This window comes from Diceros bicornis, chromosome 12 (genome assembly GCF_020826845.1).
Source record: "Diceros bicornis minor isolate mBicDic1 chromosome 12, mDicBic1.mat.cur, whole genome shotgun sequence".
Lineage (NCBI taxonomy): Eukaryota > Metazoa > Chordata > Mammalia > Perissodactyla > Rhinocerotidae > Diceros > Diceros bicornis.
In genome coordinates this window covers 51,982,012-52,004,256 of record NC_080751.1, presented here as the reverse complement: position 1 = coordinate 52,004,256, position 22,245 = coordinate 51,982,012, and the positions used below count along the sequence as shown (strand labels likewise).

Sequence of the window (22,245 nt, the reverse complement as noted above, 5' to 3'; positions counted from 1 at the left end):
TGGCCCGTGGCCAGCCTCCTGCCAAACCCTATTCCTTTGTGGCCTTCTTGTCCCGCTTCTCATCCAGTCCCACGTGGGGCTCAGCCCTTTTGCATCTTCTGGTCAAGAGGAGACCTAAGGCAGGAAAGGGGGCAGTGACTACTGTGGTTTGGAGCATGAATTCTCCAATCTGAGTGCCGGGTTCAAATCCTAGCTCTGCTGTTTACTGGTCCTGTAACTTGGGGCTCATTGTTTGACCTTTGTCTCCTCCTCTTTAAAATTGGCTGGTAATTGGGTGTCAGATACGGGTTTTAGTGCTTATGATCTGTAACTAATTTAATCCTCAGCACACCCTAGGAGGTGGGTTAGGCCCATTTGATGATAAGGATGATGGTACTCACATCAGAGTAGGTGTGATGATGAAATGAGATAATCCATGGAGAGTCTAGAACAGTGCCTGGCACATGGCAGGTGCTTAATAAATCAGAACTCTTGTCTCCCATGTTATAGAGGAAGGTACTGAGGTTTGCAGAGGTGAGGGGCCTTCCAAAGGGCCTATCCCTCATGGTTAGAGAAACCGGATCTGCTGGCCTCAGGCCATGAGACCCTCTGCCTCTCCCGGAGGCTCTGAGAATGCAGGCAGTGCTCTCCAGTGTGCAGCTATCGTGATTTACTCTCATCACGGCCCAAGGGCCAGCTTTCAAGACGGTCCTCTGACGGGAGGAAATCCTGCCTTCACACCCAGGTTGTTGGGCTGGGATCCTGGAGGGAGACGAGGGGCTTCTGAAGGCAACCTAAAACCCTCCGGTGCATGGCGGGGGGCCTGGGCAGCAGTGCTCTGGCAGCAGCTCCTCTGCCGGCTCCTGGGGCAGGGAGTAGTCCGCAGCAACCTGACTGGCACTGCCCTGGATCCACGGAGTAAACTGACCGCTCCCATGCTTCCCGAAGGCACAAGCGGAATGTCCATGAGCTGGAAGAAACCCCAGCGAGTCTCCCTGGCCACCACCCTGTTGGGCAGAGCAGGACCACTGCTCCAGGCCCTCCTTGGGAGGTTACGGTGGGCTGAGAGCTCAGGCCCTGGGGACATGGTCTCAGGTCCCAGCTCTGCCCTGACCTTCTGCGGGGCCTTCATCAGCTCTCTCTGGCCGTGATTACCTCAGGGTAGAGGACAGCTGAGGAGAGAAGGATTTGGTGTAGACTGATATAGGTTTGGGTTCCAGCTCCACTACTGGCTATTTAACTTGGGGAGAGCCAGCTAACCGTTCTAAGCCTTGGTTTCCTCAGCACCTACCCGTAGCACTGCTGTGAGGCCCGAAGGAGACAGTGTGCTCGGCGTGATTAGCACGATATCTGGCATGTGGAAATGCATTGACTGTCAGTGGTATTATCAGTAAGATGAGAGGGTTGGTCTAGAGCAGGTTGTCAACCCAGGCTGCACGTTAAAACCAACTGGGGAGCTCCTCACAGTGACCAGGGCCCCACTCCTGAGCAAATGGGTCAGAACCTCTAGGAGTGGGGCTCAGGCACCATTAGCTAGAGCCCCACGGTGGCTCGAATGTGCAGCCGGGGCTGGGGACCACTGGTCCAGGAGGTCTCCAGGTTCCCTTCCCAACTCTCAGTCTCTGACTTGACACCCTTCTCCTGAGAACTCCTTGATTCTTCCCTCTGAGCGTGAATACAGGCCCTCAAGGTTTAGGAGGAGGTTCTCAGCACTCAGCGAGGGATCCCCCTGGAGTCTGTGTTTGTTGGGCTACACATCCCTTAGCTCCTTGTCCATCATGGTCTTGGGAGATGCTGTTGGGACTCTGCTCTGGCCAGTTCCAGCACAAGGCAGTTCTGACCTCCTCCTTTCAGTCCGGCCTCATGCTGTTTGGGCTCAAAGCTGTTCTGAGCTCCTTCTAAAGGACTCGATTGTCCTCAGAGATGGTTCTCTTCATTCTCTGGCTCACCACATGCCTTTGCTCATGGCTTCTAAAGGAAGCTGTGCAGAGGGGCAGTGACCTTGGCCTCTCACTGCCTTCACCAAGAGAAGAGCAAAGAGAGGCACCTGCCACCTGAGGCCACAGCCTAATACAGATGCTGGAGAACAGGACCAAAAGTCTAGGATGGGATGGAGATCCACTATCCATAGTGTTCCCTTCACACTGTTTTTATCATGTACGAGCTATTTTTATCTTAAATGACTGACTAACCAAATAAATAAATAATGGCCTATGGAAAGCCAGTGGAGTCCACGGATTGTCTGATTCTAACCGTGCTTCTGTGCAGGAATTTCAGCAAGCCACCTCCAGTTGTGAAGTCTGCAATACTCTGTATAGGAATCAGTTTCAACCCATGCTTTATTTCTGAACCCAAATCTTGCTTTATTTTCGCTACTGATTCAAGGAGGGAAAATGATAAAGACCAAGAAGAACATATTTGTTATTTTAAGTCTATCTGTGGTCCCACCTCCTCCACAAAGGTCTGTGGATTCCCACCCGGCAGTCATCTCTCTCTGCCATGGAATCTCATTGCTCTGGGTCTGCCCCTCTGCCATGACTCACATCACTGTCTGCCTTGTGGTAGATATGCAGTGTTGATCCGAGAGCAGAATCCCTGCATTATGACTGTGCTCCCTTCTGCCAGGTACCTGCTGGAACAGGATTTCCCAGGCATGAGGATTGGGCCTGAGCCAACCACGGACTCCTTCATTGCAGTGATGCATGGGGAGGTGGAGGGGATCATCCCCGGGAACGCCCTGGTGGTGGATCCTAAGAAGCCCTTCAGGAAACTGAATGCCTTTGGCAATGCCTTCTTGAACAGGTGAGTGCGGAGGGAATACACACTATGGGTGTTCTCTTTTCTTCTTCTTGGAGTATGAGCAGTGAAAGGATGGGGCAGGGTCTTGGGAGGCTCAGTGCCTTTCACAAACCTAGAGTGTCTCTTGATGTCTCTTTCTTTGGGGACTGGAGCTGAGTCAGTCACCGTTGACTAGGGATGCAGGAGCTGCAAATGCTGGGCTGATTCCTCCTGATCAAGGAGCAGGGAAGAGGACAATGAGTTAAGTCACATCCCCCTAATCTGCACCTCCCTCCAATCAAAGCGGAGAGGGCTGCTCTGCATAGTTCCCAGCTTTTGCCTATGAACTATGGGATTTGCATCCACCTGGAAGGAGGTGGAGGATGGTTCTTCTCTCTTCATGGACATTGTTTTACGTGGTGGAAAGAACCCAGGACTTAAGGTGGAAACCCAGAGTTTGAGCACTGACTCTCCTACTAAACTCACGGTGTGACCTTGGACAGGTCCCCTCACTCTGCTGAGTCTGAGCCTGCAGACACCAGGGTCCTTGTGAGGGTTTGGGTGGAGACAGCTGTAGGGAACGCTGGGTGAGCTGATCTGGGCCTTCTGATTATTATTCTGCTTCAGTGAAATGTAGGCTCATCCTCTGGTTGTGCTTGTTAGGTAGATCCACACCACAGTTTTGCATGCGTATTGCTCTTAAAAGTTTTAAAACTACTTTCTCTAATTGGAGATGTTTAGAGTAGAGGTAAAGACTATGGGCTTTGGCCTCAGACAGAGCTGGCTTCAAATCCTGCCAAGTAGCACCATGGATCTTGGACCAATTACCTAACTTCTCTGTGTCTCATTTTCCCATCTGTAAAATGGGATAATAGTTTATCCTCCTCCAGGGCAAGGAGACTGATACGGCCTTTGTAGAAAAGTTGACATTTGACATGGGTGTTCAATGATGAGTGAAATGACACTGAAAGTGTAAAAAAAAAAAAGAACATTCTGGGCAGAGAAAACTGAAAAAAAAAAAAAAAATACAAGCAGAGAGGAATGAAAGAATGTGGCTTAATGCAGGAACCCTCAGACCAGACATAGAGGGCATTGTGAGGCGTGCGTCCCCCAGGAGCCCTCGGCAGCTGAGATGACAGATACTTAGATTGACTATTGCCTGGGGATCTGCCAGCCATGTCTATTGCGAGTACAACAGGGACCGGGGAAGCCCCGTCCATGTGCCACCAGCTTCCCTGCAGCCATGCAGAGGAGACGACACCCCAGACGTCTGGGTCCCATCTCCATGCTGCCAAAGATCCTATTTCCCATCCCCCATCAGCTCCCCTCCCCTCCCCTCTGCGGGTATTCCAAGCCTCTCCAATCACCTCAGCCTCCACTTTCAGCAGATGACCTGCTTCCCATTCTAGAGAAGATAGAAGCCAGTGTCCATGGATTCCATCTGGTTGTTTTGTTTCTGAGTTCATTTGCATTTGTCCTCTCTTCCTTGCACCCAATCTGCAGAGAGCGGTGGCTTCTCTTTCCCTCTAGATCTGACTCCTTCCTTCCCCTGGACCGTGCTGCAGGGCCATCCTCTCAGGGACCCACTCCATTAATTATTCCTTCCCTTTCTGACAACTCCACCCTCCCTTGTCTCCTCCCCTCCACATGGCAATATCTCCTCTTGAAAACCCTATAGTGCATCCTACTGACTTTCACCCTCTCTGCTTTCCTTTCATAGCCAGGTTTCTTGGCTTCCCCTCCACCCTTCTTCCTGTCCCCCAGGCTGTGGAACCTGGCTTCACCCTGTCACAGCTGCCTGCAAAGGTCATCATGACCTCACAGTGATCCTGAGCAGTGGGCACTTTCCATCCTTACCTTACCCCACCTCTCTGTGGTATTTGTCTTTCTCAGCCACTGTCCCCTCTTAGCTCTTTGGCCCTCCTCCTACCCCTTGCTGGCCAGGCCCTCTGCAGTCTCCTCTGATCCCCTTTTTCTCTGGCTCCTGTGACCTGGTCACCCTCAGTTAGGCCCATCCTCAGCCCCCTCCCTACCCTCGTCACTCCATGCGCTCCCCCTGGGTGATGCCTCCATCACAGCCCTAACTCCAAACACCAGCCCCATGCGCATGACTACCTGGTCACCAAGTGACAGAAACCCAGCTCAAGCTAGCTTCAGCAAAATGTGAAATTTATTTTAGAATACTGGGTTGTGCCATAGAACCTAAGGACCAGAGTGTGGCTGGGCCTCAGGCATAATGGAAGCCATGGGCTTTGATAGGACAGGGGCTGTGTCATTGACTCTTCTACCCCCATTGTCTAGCACGGTGCCAGGCACATGGGAGGCGCTCCACAAAGATTTGTTGAACTGAACTGGACATGCTGACAACAGTTGTATCTGATTGCGTCACTCTTTTGCTTAAACTGTTCCAATGGGTTTCTACTGCCCTCAGTATAAAATCCAAATTTCTTAATGTGGCTTTCAAGGCCCTCGTGTTCTGGCCCCCACCTCCCTGTGCAGCCACATCTCTGGCCACTCCAGCCTTCCTGTTCTCCCCTCAAAGATGTGCTCTTCCCTGGAATGGTGCATTCTCGTTCTCTCTCTCCCGTTTCTGTGCTGGAGTTGCACCTGCTTGTATTAGTTTCCTAGGGCTGCTGTAACAAGTTACCACTGGGTGGCTTGAAACAACAGAAATATATTGTCTCTTAGTTCTGGAGGCCAGAAGTCTGAAATCAAGGTTTTGGCAAGGCCATCCTCCCTCTGACTCCTCTAGAGTCTTCTTTGCTTTGCTTCTTTGCTTCTTCCAGCTTCTGGTTGCCCCAGGTGTCCTTTGGCTTATGACAGCATAATTACAATCTCTGCCTCTGTGTTCAAATGGCTGTCTTCCCTCTGTGCGTTTCTGTGTCTTCACACGGCATTCTCCTGTCTTATGAAGACACCAGTCATACTGGTGTAGGGCACTCTACTCTAGTGTGACCTCTTAACTAGTTACATCTACAATGACCCTATTTCCAAATAAAGTCACAATCTGAGCTACTGGGAGTTGGGACTTCAACATATCTCTTTGGGGGACGTAATTCAACCTGTAACACTCCTCTTCTACTGTTACCCCTTATCTCTGTCTGGAATGCAGTCTTCTCTCCGTTACACACACACACGCATGCACACACACACGCACGCTGGCTTCTTGCCCACACCCCTGTCTACCCAGCAAATGCTGGTCATCTTTCAAAGTCTTAGTTCAAGTTCTGCCTCCTCCGTGAAGCCCTCCCTGACGGCCTCTCCTTGCATCCCTTGCCTCCTCCCCTAGTCTGCATCTCTGTATCCAGCTCACTGGGTAGCAGCCTCTGCTCCTTTCCCTGTCTGCTCCCTGAGACTGTGGGACCATATAATATACCCAGGATAGTAAGACGCCTGTTGGCTTCCACCAGAAATGGCATATAAGAGAGAAGGCTTAAAGTAAGAAGGATCTAAGTTAGGTTTGCCAATTTGTGTTTTGAGACTTCGGGTTGTGGCACTAGAAATATTTCCTTGAATAAGGCTTGACTGCTATCCTAATGTTGATGTTTGGTATAGCCTTTTAGAAGCCCAAATAAATAGTCCTGAGTGTTGTGACCCATTCTTCAAGGCCAGCTCCAGTGCCTCCTCCTCCAGGAAGCCGTCCCTAGAAGCCTCCTCTCCACCCGGGATCTCCTGAGCCCTTCACCTGCCCTCCCTCGAGGTGCTGGTCCCGTTTCACCTCCTGTTGTGGTTGCTCCTGTGCCTGCCTCTGCTCCCCCACCAGACTGTGCTCCTTGGGGGCAGGGATCCACGTCTGCACATCCTGGCATCCCCGACAGCAGAGGCTCACAAACGTAGGACCACGGCTGCCTCAGTCTCACCCAGGGAGCTTCGTCTAAGTACAGATCCCAGGCCCACCGCTGGGGCCGGGTCTCGTCTGAGGCCTGGGAGCCTGCAGCGGAAGGCAGCCAGGCTGCCGAACCCCTGCCTCAGGGCAGGGAAGGTGGCGTGTGGCTGAAACAAAGGTGTGCGAGAGGCAGCAAGAGGACAGTGGCTCAGCCTGGGTTTCCTCTCACCCCTGCAGGTTCGTGTGTGCCCAGCTGCCCAACCCCGTGCTGGAGAGCATCAGCGTCATCGACACGCCGGGGATCCTCTCTGGGGAGAAGCAGAGGATCAGCCGAGGTAAGCGAGGCACCTGGTAGGACTCGCTCTGGCTCCGTGCTATGTTCTTTCTCATATGTTCTCTCTCTTCCATACCAAGAGAGAGGCTCCCAGGGCCTTGCAATCCCTTGATGAGCTGGCCCTGCCTTGTGTGCTGTGTGAGGTCGTCCTAGGCAGGGGCCAGTGGTTTGGGTCCACTGTAGCTCAGGTGACTGCTGGTCTCAGTCTTCTCATCTGTAAAGTGGAGCCATCGATATCTGCCTTACTTCCCTCATCGGGTTTATGCATTCTCCGAGAGGCTCCTACTGTGGGCCAGAGCCTGGTTGCTTCTGAAGTTCCTGCTGTCCCTGCCCCGGGAGCTTGCAGTTCTGCAGGGGAGGCAGATGCACACAGAGAACTTCAGCTCCACGGGGGAAGGACGAGCACATGCTCTGAGGCCTAGCAGCGGAGCTGGGTCAGCGAAAGCACTTTGAAAATTTTCATTCCGCGCAGATCTGGGGTAACTGCTCATTAAGGGAGGTCGCCGGCACGGTAGTGAGGAGACCGACTCTGCGCCAGACTGCTGGGGTTCCAAGCCTGCCTCTGCCACCTCCTTGCAGAGTGACCTTGGGCAGTGTCCTTACTTCAGTTGGTTCATCGGTAAAGTAGGGGGAAATAATTCTGTCTACCTTGTAGAGTTTGAGGATTGAAAGAACTAATACAGGTAAGAAGCCTTCTGCCTGGACATAGCACGTGCCCAGCAAGCATGAGGTGTTAGAGATCGTCACCACTACCGTCAGCATTGGGGTTTTTGGCTCTAAAATGCTAGACTGATGCTGTAAAAAGCTAAAGAGCAGCTGCTCCTGGCTTCCACACCTGGACTCTCCTGCCACATCATGCTGTGTGCCCCAGTGGTCCCCCCACCCCTTCTGTGCTGTGTGCTGTATCTCTGGCAAGGAAAGCCAGTGAAGCCACAGCCACCCCAGTACTGGAGCCGGGAGCTGGGCTGGAGCCAAATCAGTGCTTGGAAGTCAGCCTCCAGGAAGGAAAGGGTCTGGACTGGCAGGAGTTGTCTGGGCAGCAGCGGGAACTCTGGCCCGAACCAACTTTAGGTGACTGTCTACTTCCCTCCCGCGTGTGCCTTGACTCCCTGCACAAACTCTGTCCTGCAGGATGTCTGCACTGTCACAGGTGGGTGCCCAGAAACCCCCTCCACCAAGGGCATGGCCTGCATGGGCTGGCACTCACTCACCCCCAGGCCGCCATGAGAAGAGCAGAGGCCTTGCGGGCAGCGGGCCACGTTTGGACAGTGGCTATATTGATGAGGCCCGGCCGCTACCGGCACCGACCCAGGTGCAGGCCACTGGTGCCAGGCCTGGGCCGCCGTCCAGCGCCCCTGGGAGCCGCCTCGGCTTCCTCTTGGAAAGAGCGGCTCTCTTGTCGGCATTGGGTGGCAGAGCCAGGCTCGGCTCTTTGGGGTCCACCGTGACTGTGTGAGTGGGTACAGCAGCCCCTGCTGGGGGTGGGGAGGCAAGACAGGGGGGAGGCTCCCCAGGCCAGCAGCCTGCTCAAGGGCCACATGACCCCCGTCTGTCCTGAAGGGAAGACAGACCCTGCTCTTCCAGGGACCTCATTCTGGAGCAAGTGGGAGGGAGCGGTGGGCCCGAGGCTCCAGCAGGAAAGCCCTGCCCCTCCTTCCCTCCCTCACTCCTGGTTCACTGAGGTGAGACTTGGGAAGAAGAGGGGTCAGGAGGGGCCTCAGAAACTGTTAACATTTCCTGTAATTGGCGGCCCATCCATGAAAGTGGGGTATCTGTAGAAGGTCCCAGTGAAGGGGATCTGGGGGACCTGGGCCCCGAGCTCCCTGACTCGGGCTGTATGGTGGTGCAGGGGGCGAGGGGGAGCTGGTGTGAAGCCGTAGAACCCTCGGCCCGGGGAAGAGAGGGGCGTCTCACCCCCCGCTCCTTCCGGCCTATGTGCCCTTTGTCAGCACCTGGCGCCCTGTGGGGGGCAGGTTGGATGGCGCTCTGTCTGGCTTCTATTGGTTTCCCTAAACACTCCCTCACTCCCCACCAGGCCCCACCCTGACCCCCCAGCTCGGGGTTCATCTGAGCTCATCCTGAGTTTAGGCCTAAAGGGGATTTACAGTTTCACACGGGCACCTGTGTCTCCTCAAGGAAGGCTCAGGAGAGCCAAAACCTGTCCATCGGAACCACCTCGGGAGTGGGGTGGCTTATGTACCTGCAAACCAGTGCAGCCTGACAGGTGGGTCCGGGGAGGACTCCGGCCTCTGGGGTTCCCAAGGGCACTGGACGGGGAATTCAGAGAACCTGTGTGGGTCTCAACAGGTCAATTTCTCCTGAGCCTTAATGTCCCCACGTGTAACAAGGGTAATGATACCCATCGCATGACCTTGTGAGGTCCCTGAGATGGTAATGGAAACACAGACATCAGCTCTGGGTCTGGATCACAGTGAGCTCCCTTCTTTCCCCTTTATCTGCCCATTATACAACCCAGCATAATCTATGTGAATGGCCTCCCTTGCAGTTGTGCAGTGCACAGCCTGTGCAGCTGTATCTGGCAGCCCTGCTTCAGGGACACCTGCCTTCTTCAGCTTCTGTCCTATTGCATTCTTTTCCTATTCCTCTACCTTTTCTCCCGCCTTCATCTTTGGACCTCAGTGGCTGCCCTACGCAAATTGAGTGCTTGGTTTTATTGCCTGCCCTTCCTATTCCCTCCCATCCCACACTGACTAAGCACCAGGTTCCACCCTACCTCTGGGAGAAGTGATGGCCCCATGAGTGGCCAGTTTGTTCTCTGCTCTCTTGAGTCCAGACTACAAATGCAGATGCTGGCAAAAGCAGCCTGTGATAAAAACAAGAGCTGGGCTGCCAGCACTGCATTGCCAGCCTGGGGCAGTGCTGACCTCAGCACCCCAAGGAGGCCAGGAAAATGGGGGGGGCATTAGATATCCTCAGATATGAAGGGGACCCCAAATGGGGAGAGTTTCCAGTATGCAGAGTCCCTCTTCATCCTTTCTCACAACCAGACATAGGACTTGGTGGTTCCAGTTTATACCTACACACATATACACCCACACATCCACATCTCCCTCCACACCCCCCCGCACACAAGTGTGTGGACAGAAACAAGCACGCTTTATATGGCTTCTAGCCTGGGCCCCTCTGCACAGATTTTATGCTTCTTCCCTTCCTGTGGCCCAGGGCAGGACAGAGCCCCCTGGATAGTCCCGCAGACTGTGCCTTGTACGCGCACACCCAGCCGGAGGCGGGTAGAGCCTGAAATCCAGCCCACCCTCTTTTCACTGAGCCTCATGCCAGGCGCAGGGCTGTGTCTCACCAGAAGAGAGAGTCACCTTATCAAATCTGCACAGAGCCACCTCTGGGCCGGCGGCCCCAGTGTGCACATCTGGACAGCGAGCTGCTCCCGAGGGCTCCCCAGGCCTCAGGCTTCACGGGAAGGAACACTCAGGCCCAAGCCAGAGCCGAGCAAAGTGTGGTCCTTGCTCAGCTGCGGCCCCTCTGCCCGGGCCTGGGGATGGGTGTCTTCGGGGGAGAGGGGAAGCAGGAGACGTACGGGAACCTGAGCCTGGGAGGTCCCAGGCCGGCACTTGACTCTGGGTGAAGAGGCACTGGGGGGCTACAGAGGGGCAGGGAGGCCGTTCCTGGAAGTGACAGGATGTGGCCAGCCCAGGGCTCATTACTGGGAAGGAGTGAGGATGCAGCAGAAGTGGGAGGCTCCGGAAGCCTGAGTGTCCTCGTACTCGGGAACTGCGTTTCCTGGCTGCTTCTCAGCGAGAAATCCCCGCAGGCCCCTCCCTAGGAAAGCAACCCCTTGGGGTTGGTGCTCACACCGCTCCCAGCGGACGTCCTCCTGCACAGGTGAGCTCAGCAGGGCCAGAGCAGGTAAAAACTGTGCCCAGGTCACAAAACTGCATGGGGACTCGATCTCCTGATTCCCCATCCAGTGGCTCTTCAGCACGTGAACATCGCCTGCCCAGGAAGAAGGCAGGGAGTAGGAATGAGGACAAGTCTCCCCGGGGCCGACCGTGGAGGGTCTGGGCTGGCCCTCACAGCCTCACATCCCTGGCCCATCTGTGGTATCCTCACTCTGGGCCCCAGACTACGTGCTGCACTCAGGTGCCCGTGAGGGCATCGCGCGCCGGGGCAGAGCAGCAGAGTCCTGACTCCTCGGAAGGGCTTGCTGACAGCCTGTGCTCATCTGGAGGCCTGTGACGAGGCTGTTGGGCCACTTTTCGGGGTTACTTCTAGGAGTGTGGCATTTGTCCCCGTTGTCGTCTGAACTCTTCCCACATTTTGGAAATTGATGCCTTTTTACTCTTCAGCTAAAATGTCTTTAAATCTTGAAAAGATTTTTTGAGGTGGGATGGAACCTCTTATATAGCCCCCGCCGGTGTGCCTGGTTTAGGGGCTCAGTCCTCCGAGCAAGAAGGCTTTGTGGACAGGAGTGAAGGATCTGAATGCGTTTGACACCACCTGCCTGTGTGAGCGTGGGCGAGCCCCTTAACCTTTCTGTCCCCTCTCCCTTCCCTGAAAGATGTGTGTCCTGTCTGCCTCCTGGCATATGCAGAGTTATGAGGATCAGATGAGATCGTGTGGCTGAAGATACAAAGAAATGTGCTGCCTGTCAGTGCCCTTGCATTGCACGTCATTCAGAGGAGGAAGCTGGCGGGTGATTAAGTTTTCTTGCTTGTTGTGTTTGCCTCATCGATTTCCTCCTGCCCGGCGTTACTGAGAAATGCTTTCTTCCCAGTCCTCTGGAGCCTGTGGGGCACTGAGGAGAGCCTCAGATCCCTGCAGGCTGCCCAGTCTCTGGGCCTGATGCCTGCAGACCAGATCCCCTGGAGCCAGCAGACTTGCTGTACTTAATTCTGGTAATTCTAGGAAGGCCAGCTTCACTGTTAAGACTCTTGGGGCTCGAGTCTCCCGCCGCCCACTAGTCCATATCTCATGAGCCCTTGGCTGCTGCAGGTGCTCCAGAGCTCCTGTTGGGGGTCTCAGAGTCGTTCCCAGGACCAGTGAAGGAAAGGGGGCCTGTCACCCCAGACGTTAGGGCAGAGCCTCCGGACTGAGTCCCAGCCTTCCCTCCGCTGTCAGACCCTATTGCCATGGCTCTACCATTGACCTCTCATCAGTCAGTAGTTATTATCCCCATTTTACAGCTGAGAAAATTGAGGGCTTGTCCAAGAAAATAGATGAGAGAGCTAGTCCCATGCCCTTTTCCGTAATGGGTCCAGTTCATGCCTTTCAGATTCTCCCATTCCTGGATAGGCATAAGGCAGTCCAGGAAACAATTAAATACTCATCCTGGAGGCTGCTAGGCTCTGAATAGCCAGGGGCCCGAGGCTGAGCTTCAGAGGAAGCTCATGGCATCATTGCTTGATTCTCAGGGTCCTCACAGCCCACCTGGGGAGAAAGCGCCCGGCATTATTGACCTTGTGATTTGATAGCAGCTTGCCAGATCATGCAGAGTTTGCAAAAGTAGGAGGATGAATAGGAGGCGTCTGTGCTTATAAAACCCTAGAAAGGGTTCCCCGAAGCCATCTGCCTGTCCTCAGGCAGGAGCAGACTTCACATAGGCTCCCCGAGGCATTGAGACAGCGGCCCCCAGCCTTCTTTCTCCCTGTCCTCCGGGGGCTTCCTTGTGTCTCGTCTCCATCCATCCTGCTGTACTCCCCACCCTCACCCCTCATGCCTCCGATCTTAGAAGCAGGGAATTGTGAACCCAGAAAGGAAGCCCAGAGATCTTCCAGTCCAGCCTGCTGGCTTGACAGGCAAAGAGACCAAGGACCAGAGGAGGTGGCTGCTTGCCCTAGGGCACACAGCAAGTTAATGGCTGAGCAGAAAGTAGAGGTGGGCTTGTCCAGGCCAGTGCTCCTCGGGTGACACCTTCAGAGCACATCATCTCATGGAAACTGGCTCTTAGAAGGAGCTCTTTGTAAAGGGAGCAGAGCGATAGGAACAGCCAGGGTCACATGCAGTTTCACCTGTGTTCTCTTCTTTGATTGGATCCTTACAGTGACCCTGTGGCAGGTTCTGGTGGGTTCCCCTTCAGAGACCAGAAAACTGAGGCCCGGAGATGACTTGGTCACTGTCCCCTGATGTAAAAGGCAGAACAGGGCTCACGCGTCATTTCTGTTCACAAATACTGATAGAGCCCCTATTGTGTGCTGGGCACTGTGCTGGGTGTGGGGGAAGTGGACAAGGATGAGCGCGGCCCCGCCCTGCCCGGCTCGCAGTGCAGTGGGGGGACCACTCATCCTGAGAACTTCCGTGGGTGAGCAGAGGGACAGGCATCTGTCCGAGCGCTATGAGAACACCGAGGGGCATCTGACCCAGGTAGGGACAGGAACGGGCAGGGGGCTGTCCTGTTCTGGCAGCACCAAGTTGGTGCTGTCACTCTCCCACTCCACCCCAAGCTGGGGGCTGGTCAGGTGGCAGGGACTTGCCCCTATCCCCCTCCAGGCCATGGCAGCTGAGCCTCTTTCTGCTTGGCTGGTGCCATCAGGGATTGGAGAGGCTGCAGGGGTGGGAGCCGCTTCTCTTTGCAGCTTCTCAGGCCCCTTTGCTTTCCCCAGCCTGTGGAGGGGTGGCTGGAGTGTTGGACTCGGGGTCGGAAAACCTGAGTTCTGGTCCTGGCTCTGACCCCACCACTGCACAGCCCTGGGCACATCTCTCGCCCTCTCTGAGCCTGCATTTCCCTGTCAGTAAAATGTCCATTGCTGGCCATTTCCCTGTCAGAAAAATGTCCGTAACCAGCTGGTTATGAGCAGCTGATGCGAGCCAGGGTGCCTCTGTGAGCACTGAGGGCTGAAATGTGCTGTACAGGTGGGAGGGAGCAGTCGCGCACTCTTCCCAGCAGCCCTCCCCACGGCCTGCACACCACAGCCAAAATCCTTGTCAGGCCAGATTTGGGACTAGGTCTCCGCAGAATGCCAGAGGCCTCTGAGCCCTGCTTCCCTTCCAGCTTCTACGGTGGCAGGCTTACTGGTTCCAGGCAGCAGAGCAGCACAGCTGTGACCTGTTTTCTGGGGTGGGATTGTGGCAGGGGGCTCGGATGGCCTGATTTTCTGAGCCCTCTGGCCTCCTTCCTGCCCACAGCTCTGAGGGACTGCCTTTGAGAGGGGGAGAGCCACCCTCCACCCGGCTGTGCTGAAGGGAAGGTTAAAAATAGCCAGGAGCCATCTCTGGGAAGGCGGGAGGAGAGGGGAGCAGGAGAGCCGGGGCAGGCCGCAGGCCCACCTGGAGCAGGAATGCTCGGGTCCTCCTTGCTCTGTGGGGCTGCTGGCTGGGCCAGTGTGCTGGGGAGGGCAGGGCAGGGAGGCAGGGAGGTGGCTGCCCTCATGGCATGTTCAGGGAGCCCAGGGCCTGGGTGGCTGGGTCCAGTCCAGTCCTGGCCCCACCCTTTGTGGGCTGTTTGACTCTCACCTCATCTGTGAACCTCAGTTTCCTCCTCTGGAAAGTGGGAATGACACTCCTCACCCTGTCTACCTCAGAGGGTGTTGTGAGGGTGAAATGAGGTCGTGACACAAGTCTTGCCAGCCGAAGCAAGCATCGAACTTGGGGTTAGAGAGCTAGGCACGTGCCCCACCGGCTGCCTCCTACGAGCAGGGTGGTCTTGGCTGAGTCACTGGGTGACCATCTCTAGGTGGCGCTGACAATGCTCCCACCTTGTTACTGGGGAGAGCTGGGCCCCCGAAGCACTTTCCTGGGCCTGTCCCTTAGTGGGGAGGGCCCCTTTCCTTGAATGTAAAGACTAAATGGGAATAATGATGTTACTGAGCAGATACTTTGTGCTGGGCTCCAAGTGTATTTAGTCCTTATAATTCTATTAATTAAGTACTATTAGTAGGCCCATTCATAGATGAAAAAGCACTGACTCGGAGACACTGAGTAACTTACTCAAGGCCAAATAGTGAAAATGTGGAGGAGCCGGGATTTGAACCCAGATCTGACTCCCACGACCAAGCTTTTCCTACTGCACCTGCTGCCTCTCCCCAAAGCCCTCGCCTACACCCCAAAGGCCCCTCCCCCTGACTGTCCCTCTGCCGGCAGGGTACGACTTTGCGGCCGTCCTCGAGTGGTTCGCCGAGCGGGTCGACCGCATCATCCTGCTCTTCGACGCCCACAAGCTGGACATCTCTGACGAGTTCTCGGAGGTCATCAAGGCCCTCAAGAACCACGAGGACAAGATGCGGGTGGTGCTGAACAAGGCCGACCAGATCGAGACGCAGCAGCTGATGCGCGTCTACGGGGCCCTCATGTGGTCCCTGGGGAAGATCGTGAACACCCCGGAGGTGATTCGGGTCTACATCGGCTCCTTCTGGTCCCAGCCCCTTCTCATCCCTGACAACCGGAAGCTCTTTGAGGCTGAGGAGCAGGACCTGTTCAGAGACATCCAGAGTCTGCCCCGAAACGCTGCCCTGCGCAAGCTCAACGATCTCATCAAGAGAGCTAGGCTGGCCAAGGTGCGGCTGCCCCTGGGGAGATGGGCAGCACGGGCAGGGCTGAGGGTTTAGAGTGGGGTGGTCAGCTGCAAGAACTGAGGGCCGCTGCCTGCAACCCTGAGCTATTGCCTGCCCGTGAGAGAATGTCCTATAGCTACTGCATCACGAGCGTCAGCCATGCCAACTCTGGCAGCTGCGGGGCAGGGTGGTGTGGTGGTTATGATCATAGGCCCTGGTGTCAGATGGCCAGATTGGAGCCCGACTCCACTGTTTACTACTGTGTGATGCCAACCGCAGCAAGGCCTTAGTCTCTGTGCCTGTTTCCACATCTGTAAAATGAAAGGCTTCTTGGAGGATGACGTAGAATAAAGAATGTGAAGGCCCTCATCACATCACCTGGCATCCTCAGACGTGCTCAGTGAATGTTAGCTGTTGTTACTGTCTTCCTCATCATCAACATCATCACCAGCAACCATCCCTGTTAATGCCTTGACCTTAACCTCCCCCTAATCTCACCTTTCCACGTGATCTAGAAAAATAGCTCAGGGCTGCAAGCAACATGGGAGCAAGAGGGTGGAGGTAGAAAGTATTTCACGAGTAGGAGCAGGAGGAGAGGAGGGATTTATGGGAGGAGATGGGGTGAGAGTCACTCTAGAGGGAAAGAATGAATCAAGGCTCTTGATCCAAAGGTCTCTCCTCACCCGTCTCTCAGGTTCATGCCTACATCATCAGCTCTCTGAAGAAGGAGATGCCCTCAGTGTTCGGAAAGGATACCAAGAAGAAGGAGCTGGTGAACAACCTGGCCGAGATTTATGGCCAGATCGAGCGGGAGCACCAGATCTCACCTGGGGACTTTCCCAACCTGAAGAGGATGAAGGTAACCAGGGTCTGGGGCTCCAGGACAAGGGACAATGTCACTGGAGCTGGCTGAGCAGCCTGAGTATGGAGAGGCCACCCTTAGATGCCCCGGATGGAAACTCAACCCAGAATCAGAAGCCGGGGAGATGGCCCTATGTCTGTCTTCCCTGCTGGGCTGTCACTGGCCCAGCAGGTGTCATATCCGGGCCTGGGCAGAAACACAGAGCCCCAGTGCCTCCAGTGGGGCAGGGGTGTTACATGGTGGTTGGGGTCTGATGCCTCCAGTTTATGACCTTCCCCAGTCACAGCCACCACAGGCTTGGAATCCCCACCATGTGATGTGAAATGGGACAAGTCACCTGACAAAGGTGCTCCAGGTCCTCAAGTGCTTTTACAAGGGGGCTCCTGGCCCCCTCTCTTGGGCCGGGAACGATCACACGTGGTTTCTCATGTTCTTCCCCAAACCAGTCCTCTGAGGGAGGCATGGTCATCCTCCTGTTCCAGATGAGCAAACTGAGGTTTACAAAGGTAACTAACCTCTGTAATTAATTGCCTGCAGTGTTCTGAGTGTAGTGTTCACATAAGCTGCTAGTAGAAAAGCCAGGAACTGTCATCATGGTTCCAGCAAGAAACCACAACAGCATACTAACTGGATCCTCTCTGAGCCTCTGTCTCTTCATCTGTAAACCGACGCTCCAGAAGCACTGCCTCATGGATGTTGTGAGCATCAGTGAGATGATATTGGCAAGGCACTTAGCACAGAGTCTGCCACAGACTATGCCCTTCAAATGCAATAGCAGGTTAGGTAAGATGTCACCACTGCAGGAAACTGGGTGATGAGCACAAGGGACCTACCTCTCTGTACAATTTTTACAACTTCTCATGATTTTATAGTTATTTTAAAATAAAAAGTGTTAAGAATTAGGGAATTAGAGAAAAATAGCAGCAGATGTAGGGGTAATATTGATTTTGGTCTTGTTGCTGCTGTTGATCTTCAGCTTGGGAACCAGTTTCTCACTTTAAGACAGGTTTCAGAACATCACGATAGTCCCAAATAGGCATTTTCAGTTTCCCATCTGATAAAATAAATAGAAAAAAATAGACATTCAAAGTATGCATTTGTTCATATATCTGGTTAGAGCCCATCACTAATTGCAGAATTACTTTAACATAATTTGGGTCTCTCAATCAGCTGTGGCTTGGAAGCCTTCAACTTTTAGTTTCTCTTTCTGTTAAGAATTTAATGATCTGTAAGCAAACATTTGGGAAGATGACATTTGAAAGGGACCGTTTTTTAATGTGAGGAATCTTTTCGCAACATAAATGGTTTTTACTTTCTCATTTGTCAGTCCGATGTTAGGTATGCTGAATCAGTAATGTAAGTGGCTGTCCTATGGGTGAATATATGGGGTGATGGGAACATCCAATGTGCCCCGTGGAAGATTTTGGGACCCCTCCTTGGGAGCCCACCAAACACACCTAGATGTGGACAGGCTGGGAGAGATGCGAGGGACCCTGGGAGGTTATGCCCTGAGGTTCTGCCCTCCACACCCCCTCCCAGCCCCCACCTGCCTCCCTAGTTCAGCCCTAGCCTGGAATGAAGGTGAGAAATGCCGAAGCTAACACTGGCTCTTGAAATGTAGCTGTGGGTGTTTTCTGAATTTTTCTGCAGTGAACTCTATATGCTTGTCCCTGAGACTGTCCCCTGTGCACTGGCCTCTGCCCAGCGTCCTGAGACTGCTGTGGCCAGAGCCAAGGCAGGAGCAGAAAGCTCTCACCTTATCACTATAGAGTCCAAGGAGAAGCTGAGTGTTCTAGACTCAGGACCTTTCAAAATCACAAAGACATGCAAAGTGGAGCATATTTCTTTTACCGCGTGGTGTGAGTGTCGTGGGAAGGCAAGGAGGGGAGCTTTTACAAAACCTGCATGCCTGCCATGTCTGCTGTGTCAGAACCCTTGGGGGAGAAGCCAATGTTTGAAAACTCTCTCCAGGTAGTTCCGATGAGCATCCTCATTAAGAACCACTGGTTTGGGGATGACTCTTGGCTTCTATTATGACTTATTTTTAGTTGCCTCTGCCTCAGTTTTTCCTTCCCTAAATGGAGATGATAGAATGTGATTTCCCTCCCTCAGAAGGGCACTGAGGGAGCAAATGAGGTAATGTCGTGAAGGCACTCAGTGTTTTCAAGTGTAACCCTTAGTAAAGGAGAGACCCACGTGCCTCAGTCTCAGAGGGGCAGAGATTCAAGAACCACAGCTCAATAGCTGAAAGTAACTGAAAGAGAAATTTAATTATTTGCCTTCTAGAACAACATTAAAGAGAATCCAAGTAATGGATCAAACCAATATTTGTCAAATTTCCATTTCTTCCCCAGTCCCTGCAACTGTTCCACTCTCTCCTGAAAAATTTCACCTAGTGCCAATGTGCCTTTTTCCTCCTCCTCTCTCATATCTTTTACTATTTTGTGATGTGGATCAGCTTAGCCTTCAGGTCAAAGGGCTGTGAACATTCCAGCATTAGTTGAAGGCAGCCTCCACAACAAGGGAAGGATCTTCTTCCATTGTCTTCTAGCCTTGCTTTCTTTTCTCTCCCTCTTCCCAGGACCAGCTGCAGGCCCAGGACTTTACCAAATTCCAGCCGCTGAAAAGCAAGCTGCTGGAGGTAGTGGACGACATGCTGGCCCACGATATTGCCCAGCTCATGGTGCTGGTGCGCCAGGAGGAGACGCAGCGGCCCGCCCAGATGGTGAAGGGCGGAGCGTTCGAGGGCAGCCTGCATGGCCCCTTTGGGCACGGCTATGGGGAGGGGGCTGGGGAGGGCATCGATGATGTCGAGTGGGTGGTGGCCAGGGACAAGCCCATGTATGATGAAATCTTCTACACCCTGTCACCGGTGGACGGCAAGATCACAGGCGCCAATGCCAAGAAGGAGATGGTGCGCTCCAAGCTGCCCAACAGCGTGCTGGGCAAGATCTGGAAGCTCGCTGACATCGACAAGGATGGCATGCTGGATGACGAGGAGTTCGCACTGGCCAACCACCTCATCAAGATCAAGCTGGAGGGGCATGAGCTGCCCAATGAGCTGCCCGCCCACCTCCTGCCCCCGTCCAAAAGGAAAGTCACCGAGTGACCAGGGGTTGGGGGAGGTTCAGAGCAGGCAGGTGTTAGAGGAGATAGAGGAGGCGATGGGACACACACATACACACACACGCACACACACACACTTGCAGATCTTGAGAACTGCACTGCAGATGAGAGAGAACAGTGATCCCCAGGTTTCCAGGCTGATCTTTGTTTGGACACGTCTCCAGGTTCTCGGCATGGGTAGAAGCACAGAAGCATTCCCAGGGTCCCAGGTTTCAAGCCTAGGTCTCCATCCCTCTTTCCCTCCACTACCTCCCTCCACTACCCAGAGACCTGCCTTCTCCAGTGAAGGCAGTTCACTCGCCCACGGATGGCCCACCCACCTCCACATTCCCTGGACCTGGAGCAGATGGAAAAGGCTTTTCACTTAATAGGCAATTCACTTTGTTTTCTGTGCTTGCTCCCCCTCTTTGGCTTCCTAATATGAAATCTGCTCCAGGGCCAGGAGATGAGAGGGAAGGGGGGCTGCTGCAGGGAGGGGAGGGGAGGGGGGAAACATCCTTGGGTAACCAGGTCCCAGCCTTGAAGAGCATGGCCCTGAGCTATTTTTTCCCAGACTTAGCCTCTGCTGCCTTGGCAAACCTGGCTTTGAACCCTGCTGGCACTTCATTTGAAAGAATCCCAGTGAGGGAAGAGACGAGAAAAAATTGGCAGGAAAGAAACCAAAGAAACTGTCCTGTAATCCTCTACTCCAAGCCAGGCAAGGTGGCTTTATTCCACAGATTGTGTGAGGTTCGTGTTCTTTCCACCTGGCCTCTGATGTCTGGCGGCTCGTACTCAACTTACATCTATCCAGCCCCTCCTGCGTGCCAGGGGCCGTGTTAGGCACTTTATGTACATTATCCACGTGGCCCTCACCACTCCCTAGGGAAGTATGCCTTAGTCCTCCCATTTTGCAGATAAGGAGCCTGAGTCTCAGAGTTTAAGTGACCTTCCCAGCATCACAGAGGTCACATGTGATGGAGAGAGGATTCAGAGCCAGGGGCTCAGACTCTTCCTCTGCTGTGCTGATGTGTGCAGGATCCCTGCACTGCTAGCCAATGATGAATCACGGAGAAAAAACCAAGCACGGAGGCCCCTCACAGCCTCCCAGAGCAGGCTGGTGAGGGAGAAGGGCCAGCCAGCATTTGGTGGGCCATCAGTCTGGCCATCTGTCACACCACAGAAGCAAACTGTGCCTTCTGCCTATGTTCCCCACGTTCCTAAAATTGCAGAAGTCCAACAGCGCCAGCGGGAGAGTGGGCCAGCCTGCCGGATGCTGTTCGGATGCCTGTCCCTGCTCCGCCTCCCACCCAATAGCCTGAATCATCCCAACTCAAATGCAGACTCTTATCAAGTGGGACCTCGTGCTGATTCTCAGAAGGCCAACTTGAGAGGTCTGAGGTCTTGTTCCCGGCAGGACCCCCAGCGACTCTGCGGTGTCTTTGACAAATCCCCACCATTCCCAGTGCCCCACTCCCTCCTTTGTGGTCTCACCCTTGCTTCATGGCCACTGAATCAGTCACTTTGTATGCTATGCTCCTAACTGTGGTGGAAAACAAAAACAAGTATAACTTATTTTATATCTATGTTCAGACTATATAGAGAATATTCTACGTATCTATGATGTGCTTACTACTGCAGTGCATTTGTCATTAGTATTCATGTTAATACAGCACATTTATCCTTTGGTACCCGCTTGGCTACAGAGCATCATTTTGGGGAGGCCAAAGAAGAGGGGCTGGGTTCTTACTTAGGGTTTCTGGTGGCATCTTGGGCAGAGGATTGGGCTGCCCATAGCCAGCATCCGCAAACAGCATCCCACTGGCCTGGTGCCTGTCCAGGCCCAGTGACTATCCAGGCCGACCTGGTGGAACCACCACTCCCTGGAACTCTTGAGTGGAGATGGTCCCCAAACCTCTGGGCTTCCTTCTGGATCCACATGTTTATTTTTCATATGTAATAAAACCTCCTCTAAATGGAGTGTCAAGACCAGCAAAGAGACCATTTCTTAGCTCTATGCCTTTCTTTGAGCTAAAGGAAAAATTGGAAGGAGACAGCAGAGGGAGGTAAAGTTTCTGTCTTTTTATTTTAGAAGAAAGAGGGGTGTCTGCCTGTCCCCTCACCCCACTGCCACTTCATGTACCACCTTCCTGCCCTACCTCTCCCTGCCTGTCTTCCCTCCCTGCTTCAGGACTCCACCCGGGAGAGATCTATGAGGCACAGAATTCCATGTTGGCACTTCTCCCATCTCCTGAGAAAGAGGAAATAGTGCTTGAGGCTCCTCACCATGGGTGAGGGGACAGTTGAGGGACACTTTCTCTGGGGCTGTCCCTCTGGCTCTTGCTGCCTTGACCTACTGACCGTTCACAGGCTCTGGGGGCCTGGGGAGATCTCATGCCTCAGCCAGGAAAACATGTAATATGGAAAGCAGAGACACATCGTGGCAGTCTCACGGGCAAGAATCCCTAGAGACCCCACTGTCCTGTTGCTCCTTTTTCCACACCACTCAGCCTGGGCCACAGAAATGGTCAAACAAGAAGAGCAACACCCTTCTCCACTGCCCCAGCAAAGCTTGCCCCTGGTGCCTACGAGCTAAACCATGACCAAAGTCTAGTCGTGTGCACATGCAGGGGACCCTGCTAGCTGTAGCAGGGCCTGGCCTCAATTTGCAGAGTGCTGAGAGGTTTCCCTGAGTCACCCCCACTCCCATTTGTCTCCTCTGTTCCAAGAGCCTACCTTTATGAGTTAGCTGCTCAGAATCAGCAGAGCTGTATGGAGAGAACAGGATTATTCTCCCTATGAGATGTTAACTGGCCTCTATATGTAGTCAATCCTCTATTCTTCCATTTGTCCATCCATCCATCCATCCACTCGTCTATCCATCCATTCTTTCACT

The 22,245-nt window shown here is 53.8% G+C and overlaps 1 protein-coding gene across 1 annotated transcript in view; it reads left to right on the top strand.

Annotated features, from left to right (window-relative positions):
• EHD3 (EH domain containing 3) overlaps positions 1-21,040 on the top strand; it is a 28,487-nt gene extending 7,447 nt beyond the window's left edge. Inside the window, exons 2-6 of the mRNA XM_058551506.1 lie at positions 2,605-2,781; positions 6,821-6,918; positions 14,973-15,385; positions 16,077-16,241; positions 18,826-21,040. Coding sequence (XP_058407489.1) covers positions 2,605-2,781; positions 6,821-6,918; positions 14,973-15,385; positions 16,077-16,241; positions 18,826-19,353 — 1,381 coding nt within the window. The 3' untranslated portion in view covers positions 19,354-21,040. The remainder of the gene's footprint in view (positions 1-2,604; positions 2,782-6,820; positions 6,919-14,972; positions 15,386-16,076; positions 16,242-18,825) is intronic.
• Positions 21,041-22,245: the final 1,205 nt, after the last annotated feature.